The sequence below is a fragment of the Apostichopus japonicus genome, chromosome 9, assembly GCF_037975245.1.
Source record: "Apostichopus japonicus isolate 1M-3 chromosome 9, ASM3797524v1, whole genome shotgun sequence".
Taxonomy (NCBI): Eukaryota; Metazoa; Echinodermata; class Holothuroidea; order Aspidochirotida; family Stichopodidae; genus Apostichopus; species Apostichopus japonicus.
Window position 1 is genome coordinate 24,077,212 of NC_092569.1, and position 9,035 is coordinate 24,086,246.

At 40.7% G+C, this 9,035-nt stretch overlaps 1 protein-coding gene across 1 annotated transcript; it reads left to right on the plus strand.

The window, feature by feature from the left end:
• Positions 1 to 730: 730 nt before the first annotated feature.
• On the plus strand, positions 731 to 6,057 carry LOC139973525 (cytochrome P450 2B11-like). Its single transcript, XM_071980260.1, has 3 exons — positions 731 to 1,126; positions 1,614 to 2,573; positions 3,351 to 6,057. Exons 1-3 carry the CDS (start codon positions 772 to 774, stop codon positions 3,536 to 3,538), a joined length of 1,503 nt encoding a protein of 500 aa, XP_071836361.1. The 5' UTR covers positions 731 to 771; the 3' UTR covers positions 3,539 to 6,057.
• The last annotated feature ends 2,978 nt before the right edge of the window (positions 6,058 to 9,035 follow it).

Genomic DNA, 9,035 nt, shown 5'->3' on the forward strand with positions numbered 1-9,035 from the left:
AGGGTATGATCTTAGACACAAAATTAGTGGTGATATGTATGAAATTGATTGATATGATATGTTTCGAAATTGATTCAAGACTATTTTCCATGCAAACGCATTACGTCAGTTTAATTTGTCAAAATTCGTTTCACACAATGCATGAAAGAAAACAGCAGGGCTGTGAGGTTGGGAAAAACGGTTTGGTTTTTGAGTTTATTTCACAATTTTCGTTTGCCAAGTGAATTGGTTGACTATCAGTTTCATATCTCATCAATGAAATCAATAATTAAGATTGGAATTGTAACAATCAACGTTTTTTGTCTCTTCATTTTTTGGTCCTTTTTTTTTCTTCTTACGTTATCTATGTATATAGACAAAGTTACTTGATATTTACAGTCGCAATATATACGGTACATTACCCAAAATTTGTACTGCAGGGTGTATAGAAAAGGTTTATTGATTGAATCATGCAGGCAGCCACTGCATAAGTTCGAGCCCAATAGCCTAACAGAATAATATCGTATTGTTCCATGACAACGTAGCGTATGCGCCTATAGAACAAAATTGAAATATTGTGTTTCCGAGGTTAAACGTGACGTGCGAAATGGTGAGCTTGGAAGAATACATGCCAGCAAGATTAGTACATGTCACCACTGGGGACTGTTTCTTAGACCGGTGTATTAATCTGTGAAACTCCGTGCGATATGTATGCCTAACACTATATATATGTAGGCTACATGTGTTTATATACCTGTACATTTGTTATCCATTTCAGTCGTAGTTTTAAAGATGGATCTAATCTCGACAAATGGAATAGTTTTCGTCGTTATTAGTTTTGCGACGTTCGTAAGTTATGTGATCTTCTTACGTCGACGTCGTAGCCAATCGCTAAATCTTCCGCCGGGACCACCGGGTTGGCCGATCCTCGGTAACCTCGTAGAATTGATCCGTGCAGGAAAGGAAACCGAGGCGCTGTTCCAACGATGGGCGGAAACTTACGGGGAGATAATGTCGTTTCGCATCGGTGGAGATATCAGTATTGCTCTGACAAATATGGATTTAATCATGGAGATCATGCATCACCCCTTTGCCCAAGGGCGGCCTCAGTCGGTAGTGTCAAAAAAAGTCTTCGGACCCGGTCATGGTGAGTTCATGTTTATACTTTCTAATTCCCCCCTCTCATAACCCGCCGACCCCCCCCCTCCCCCAACCCGTCTTCTTCCACCCGATCCCCGCCCTAGTCACTCCTCGGCCCTCTTATTCCTCTCACTGCCCCCTTCCCATATATAAAAACGTATTAATTCGATTACATATGAGGATTAATTCGAATACATATGGGGACTAATTCGAATATGTAAACGTATTAAATCCTGCTGTTGTCTAGATCAAGTACGTTTTGCCTGGGTGTGCATCAATAGAGACTAACTTTGTAATCTCTCATTGATTGCACTGGCGACGCTACAATGTGATAACTCTCGGAACTCGTTTGTGAAAGCTATAAGACATGCCAGTTATTGTCTGATTTAATACGCGTATATGTTCGAATTAATACGCGGAGATATTATGCGGTGTTTGTCCAATATGGTTTGTCATGTACGTCCGTTTTAACCAATGACCTCCATTTCCCCTAGGAATTGCTACCAGTAGCGGAAACCAATGGAAACAACTGCGGAAGTTCGTTTTGGATTTATTTCGAAAATTTGGTGTTGGAAAATCAACTTTTGAGAGAATTGTCACCAGAGAGGCTGATGCTTTGGTCAAAGAGTTCAAAAGACAAAATGGCCGCGCCATGAAGCCAGATATGATTTTCAGCATGGCTACTTGCAACATAATTTGTGGTGTTATATTCGACCAGCAATTGTCGTACAATGATCCAAAGCTATTGAAAACTCTTGAGTCGATTTTGGAATTTTTCCAACAAGGTGGTCCCGGTGGGGCATATTTTTCATCGAAACTGATAGTTAATCTTCCGTTTGGGCCAGGCCAAAAAATCAGAAACACTTTAAAAGAACTGAGTGTTGATTGGTCAAAACAAATCGACCAACATGCAAAGGCAATCCAAGATCTGGAACCAATAGACGGAAAGGATTTCACGGAGGCTTTCCTTTTACAAGAAGCAGTCGCTGGTAGTGATAGGTCCGTATTCAACCGTGTTAGTCTTTTATGGAACCTCAAAGATTTATACCTCGGTGGAACGGAGACGGTCTCATCGATGATGCAGTGGGCTTTCCTCCTGCTCATGACCCACCCAGAGGTTCAAGGTAGATGCCAAGAGGAAATGGATGAGGTTGTTGGGCGGGATAAAGACCCTTCTATGGCGGACAGGAGTCAGTTACCTTACGTCAGGGCCACAATGGAAGAGATTGCTCGGATTGGTTCGGTGACACCGTTGGGAGGTCCACATGTGGCGGAGGAAGACATAAAATTCGGCGAGTATGACATCCCCAAAGGTTCGCTGATCTTCGCCAACTTTCACTTTCTGCATCATCACCCAAAGCTGTGGGATGACCCTATGAAATTTAACCCGGAGAGATTCCTGGATGAAAACGGATTGTTTTGTAAGAAACAAGCCAACATCGTATTTGGTGTCGGTAAGTGGGTGACCAAAATCTGATTCTTTTAATGCAAATATTCACGACCCGACTCAACTCGACCGTCGTTTGGGGGGAGGAGGGGAGGAGAGGGGGGTATCCTGGATAGTCGGGTAGTTCGCGCGTGCTTAAGACTACGACTGAGCAAGACTGAATATCGTGTCGGTTTCTGTTGGGACTATAACTTTGCATGTGACGTAAACGAGCACCAGTCGTTAACATAAAACCACACTTTGTGTCCGCTAATCAATGGTTCTCGTGTTGCGGGATGGTTCTTAGCCTAATGCTTCTCGATCTTCACGACTTTCGTAAAACTAGTTCAAGACGGTCGAGTAATGTGCTGGCGCACACTACCCGACTGCCCGCAACCGGACGTAACTGAACCGTCGTAACGTCGAAAATCGTGGATATATATATATATATATATATATATATATATATATAGAGTTGGTTGGTTGGCGTCTATCTTGGCGCAGAGTGCTCTATGTCCAGTGGGCAGAGCGGAATATATGTTGATACTAGTTGAGACTAGTGGAACACTAGTAGTTGTAACTCGGAGTTTCACGCGTTATAGCGATCGTCAGACAACTGACGATCGCTATAACGCGTGAAACTCCGAGTTACAACTACTAGTGTTCCACTAGTCTCTACTAGTATCAACATATATATATATATATAAATATTCATACACCAAAATAAAATACTACAACGCTGTATCCGTTTTCTTTGGAAGCTTTTGACATATTTTTTTGATCTATACTTGGTTTAAATTCGCAGGTAAACGTTCCTGTCCTGGACAAGAATTGGCGCGTATGGAATTTTACCTGTTCATGTCACGCACTCTCCATCGGATGAGCTTAAAGGTACCGGACGGTGCAATTCCACCAAGTATAAGTAAAGCGCAGACCGGATTCAACCGAATACCGTTAGAGTACCAGGTTTGCTTGGTTGAAAGAGACGATTAGTAAAGCCATCTACTCCCGGTTTGGTTTATCGTACAGACAGCAGTCTAAAATCGGAACATTAGCTTGATATTCTTGTCAGCTACCATGCAAATTTTAGGGTAACGCTGAGTTACGATTGTTTCCCTGAGATTTAACCCATCAATGTGGTGGTGGGTGTATTGTTAATTCCCGTCAGTGCAGTCGAGAATCCCTAATCGAAAGGTTTGCAAAGGAAAGTAGACGAGCGCCCTCTAAAAGTAACGTCGTCAAAATATATTGTCAACGTTTTGGCCAAGATTATGTCGCTTGGTCGCCAACCTCCCACCAACCTCCCAGCCCACCCCACCCCCCCGCCCCCTTGTACTTATAGTATATTTTATTGGAACGTATATGACTGTCTGTTTGTTTCTTGGTTTTTAGGTCCTGTGTTATCTGACGACAGAAGTGTGAATGATCAAACCATGACAATTATTGAGCAAAAACTGTCATTAAATATGATGTTGTAACTTAATAATCATTTCCACATTGATGTCACCAAGAAGTCAAATGCAAGTATAGGCCAATACATTGGTAGCATCCTACCATTCATTCTATACATGTATACTCCAATGAACCATGCATTATATCAGGTAAGAAAAACAAATGAGTCGAAAACAGTTGCAATGTGGTATTTAGATTAAAACCACAATTGAAAGACATATACTATTTTGATGTGATTTATAAGAAAAGGAAACGTGGCCTATTCAGTATTAACAAGTTCCTTCAAACCATTTTTTTTATTATAAAGGTGACTTATTAAGATGCGGTATTCCTGTAGCAATCGGGGATATCAATTATCAAAATCGCATTGTATGGCACTTGCAGAATATCTCAAGTATTTTGAAGTTTGAAAGAAAGACGTCACCCTTTATGGAAATGGGTAAATCTTACTCGCATATACCACATTACAGACGAGAAGAGCTCGATTTCAAACCGTTATACGTGAAGGCAGAGCTCGACTTAACCGACAGCAGGCGCGTAGCCAAGGGGGGGGGGGGGGGCGAATTTGACCGCGTAAATGTTTGACCTGGAAATTCTCGTATGTTTTTGTACTATCCATATGAAGAGTGTTCTGTTTTGCATACATACTTTACTTATTTGTCTGCGTCTTCGTATTTTTCCATCTGTATATTGAGAGGTGTTGAATGAACCGACAGTCTATATACCGAGCATGCTCATTAACCTGTCTGTATTCTGTGCGTGCTTTTGTCCCTTCTGTTACTGTTACTTGTCATTTAGCCTTTGAAGAAGATCCTGCTAGGATCGAAACGTCAGGCCAACTTACTTTTACACAAACTCTCTAACTCATGTGATGTCATTCTGCGCATGTTCAGTAACAAACCTGGAACAATTTAGTTATTGAGATAAAGATATACCATTTGATATATATCCAGCATGGTCCTATTGACGAACACGAATCTGTAAATAGCATTCTTTCCTATTGGATATACAATATTGGATATACAAAGTTAAATATTTTGGCGAGTAGTTTCCTGATCTGAAAATCCATTCCCGTCTGGATTTGTCATTAACTAGTTGAATTGTGGTAATTCTAGTTTTTTTTCTCGTACAATGCCGGAGGGACAGGGGATGCAGTCTGCAAAGTACACAGTGTGAGTCACTATAAACAGTTATAACTAGTAAGTGCGCCCAAGACTGTATCAATTGGTAAAATCGGCAAAATAGGCAAAATAAGGAATAAAATGTTGGTTGATCAATTCTATATACAGGCGGCATTGCTCTCTACTACGTGATGACATCACGGGATAATGCAAGGAATTACCCCATTGATTGGTATACGGGATGTGTTTGTTTTCATAGCACGGAAGGGCCTCTTAACTGGGATAGTATAGGCCGTCGGTTCATTCAACACCTCTCAATATACAGATGGAAAAATACGGAGACGAAGACAAATAAGTAAAGTATGTATGCAAAATATAACTCTCTTCATATGGATGTTACAAAAACATACGAGAATTTCAAGGTCAAACGTTTACGAGGTCAAATAGGAAATAGAACGATACTGACAGCTAGAAAGATCCATTAGTGTTACGTGAATTACGTGTTGCCTCTATCAAACTGATAGTGTAGAGAATTCTACGAAAGGAATGCTATTCGATTAGTTACAAATTCTCAGCCTGCACAGTTTACCACACTCACACAAACCTGCTCTGTTTCAGTCTAAACATTTTATTGATCTATTTTCTGTCTAACTTTTTTGAAGTTCCTCTTCTTTTTGAAGTCTCTTTCTAGTCTATACTACGGTATGTCTGCAGACTCTTACCTCACAAGTTTCATAATCATCATCACATACATTTTGTAATGCGGTAGATATTGCAACATGAGTGTGACATTGGGGAGAGGGATTGCAGAATGTGGGGAATGTAAGGTGTGTCTTCCAGCCTAAATTTTCTTTGGACGTGGCAAATTTAATTTGAGAGGGTGAGAGACCAAACACTTTTTGTGTTTTTTTTGGGGGGGGGGGTAGGCTTGTGTCGTGTCTGCCCCATCACCAAATGGGGGGGGGGTGGGGGGATTGGCGACGCCCCTGCATAGACCTATTGCATTTGAAGGGAATCACGATACAGAACCAGACATTAAAGACCGTCATGATCAAACAGTATAACAGTCCCAGTGTAAGGCAACATGATGAGAGTGTATATGGAGTACAACGTTTGGTTTTTCGATGACCAGACTCCATCTTGGGTTACTTTACATAAGTATATGTGAAAAACGTCCTGTTTTAACTACTACCCATTGGACTATTGTCAAGTGGGCGTTACCACATAGATCACACACTAATTAAAGTCGTGCAGTGCATGCTATAACCAATTGGGACAATGCATTATATCGGTTTACAATACTTCGATGTTTACGATTCGAAGAACTTGTATTGAATATTTCAATTAAAAGCATAACATGAGAAGACAACGTAGAGTGGTAAAGAATTGTCCAACTGACTGGAATCATTCAATTGTATTATATTTCCAATATCTGTACATAGTAAAAGTCAATATTATTATTAGTGTTCACAGCTTCCTGTAGATAACTGTACATAAATGGGTTGTAGAAGTAGGACTTTTGATTAATATTTTATCGTTTATACTTCATATTTGTCACCTTTGCGGTGTAAACATTTTGTTTTCTTTCTTTTGTCATAAAGATAAATAACACCCAGACCTGCCGTACTAATACAACAGCATTATTACGAGTACAAGTAGAATTCCCCTTGGTATGAGTACGAGTACAACAGCATGGGTATGAGTACAAGTAGAATTTCCCTTAGTGTGAGTACAAGTACAACAGCATGGGTATGAGTACAAGTAGAATTCTCCTTGGTATGAGTACAAGTACAACAACATGGGTATGAGTGCAAGTAGAATTCCCCTTGGTATGAGTACAAGTACAACAGGATGGGTATGAGTACAAGTAGAATTCCCCTTGGTATGAGTACAAGTACAACAGCATTATTACGAGTACAAGTAGAATTCCCCTTGGTATGAGTACAAGTACAACAGCATTATTACGAGTACAAGTAGAATTCCCCTTGGTATGAGTACAAGTACAACAGCATGGGTATGAGTACAAGTAGAATTCCCCTTGGTATGAGTACAAGTACAACAGCATGGGTATGAGTACAAGTAGAATTCCCCTTGGTATGAGTACAAGTACAACAGCATGGGTATGAGTACAAGTAGAATTCCCCTTGGTATGAGTACAAGTACAACAGCATGGGTATGAGTACAAGTAGAATTCCCCTTGGTATGAGTACAAGTACAACAGCATGGGTATGAGTACAAGTAGAATTCCCCTTGGTATGAGTACAAGTACAACAGCATGGGTATGAGTACAAGTAGAATTCCCCTAGGTATGAGTACAAGTAAAATAGCATGGGTATGAGTGCAAGTAGAATTCCCCTTGGTATGAGTACAAGTACAACAGCATGGGTATCAGTACAAGGAGAATTCCTCTCGGTATGAGTACAAGTACAACAGCATGGGTACGAGTACAAGTAGAATTCCCCTTGGTATGAGTACAAGTACAACAGCATGGGTATGAGTACAAGTAGAATTTCCCTTAGTGTGAGTACAAGTACAACAGCATGGGTATGAGTACAAGTAGAATTCCCCTTGGTATGAGTACAAGTACAACAGCATGGGTATGAGTACAAGTAGAATTCCCCTTGGTATGAGTACAAGTAAAATAGCATGGGTATGAGTGCAAGTAGAATTCCCCTTGGTATGAGTACAAGTACAACAGCATGGGTATGAGTACAAGTAGAATTCCCCTTGGTATGAGTACAAGTACAACAGCATGGGTATGAGTACAAGTAGAATTCCCCTTGGTATGAGTACAAGTAAAATAGCATGGGTATGAGTGCAAGTAGAATTCCCCTTGGTATGAGTACAAGTACAACAGCATGGGTATGAGTACAAGTAGAATTTCCCTTAGTGTGAGTACAAGTACAACAGCATGGGTATGAGTACAAGTAGAATTCCCCTTGGTATGAGTACAAGTACAACAGCATGGGTACGAGTACAAGTAGAATTCCCCTTGGTATGAGTACAAGTACAACAGCATGGGTATGAGTACAAGTAGAATTTCCCTTAGTGTGAGTACAAGTACAACAGCATGGGTATGAGTACAAGTAGAATTCCCCTTGGTATGAGTACAAGTACAACAGCATGGGTATGAGTACAAGTAGAATTCCCCTTGGTATGAGTACAAGTACAACAGCATGGGTATGAGTACAAGTAGAATTTCCCTTAGTGTGAGTACAAGTACAACAGCATGGGTATGAGTACAAGTAGAATTCCCCTTGGTATGAGTACAAGTACAACAGCATGGGTATGAGTGCAAGTAGAATTCTCCTTGGTATGAGTACAAGTACAACAGCATGGGTATGAGTGCAAGTAGTATTCTCCTTGGTATGAGTACAAGTACAACAGCATGGGTATGACTGAGTGCAAGTAGAATTCCCCTTGGTATGAGTACAAGTACAACAGCATGGGTATGAGTGCAAGTAGTATTCTCCTTGGTATGAGTACAAGTACAACAGCATGGGTATGACTGAGTGCAAGTAGAATTCCCCTTGGTATGAGTACAAGTACAACAGCATGGGTATGAGTGCAAGTAGACTTCTCCTTGGTATGAGTACAACTACAACAGCATGGGTATGAGTGCAAGTAGAATTCCCCTTGGTATGAGTACAAGTACAACAGCATGGGTATGAGTGAAAGTAGAAATCCCCTTGGTATGAGTACAAGTACAACAGCATGGGTATGACTGAGTGCAAGTAGAATTCCACTTGGTGGGAGTACAATACAACAGAATGGTAGGGGGAGGGGGGGGGGTAAAGCCCACATATCATGTGATCATGTGACCCACGGCTGGGTAGGGAACTACGACTCTACTTTCAAGTAATTTAAAGCAAAATGTATCAAATGTGCAAAACCAACAATAAAAAGGAAAAGAGAAT

Coding starts and splice junctions, on each gene's coding strand:
- LOC139973525 (XM_071980260.1), top strand. CDS start 772: ATGGATCTAATCTCGACAAATGGAATAGTTTTCGTCGTTATTAGTTTT. Junction 1,127..1,613: donor AGTCTTCGGACCCGGTCATG/GTGAGTTCATGT, acceptor CATTTCCCCTAG/GAATTGCTACCAGTAGCGGA. Junction 2,574..3,350: donor CAACATCGTATTTGGTGTCG/GTAAGTGGGTGA, acceptor TTAAATTCGCAG/GTAAACGTTCCTGTCCTGGA.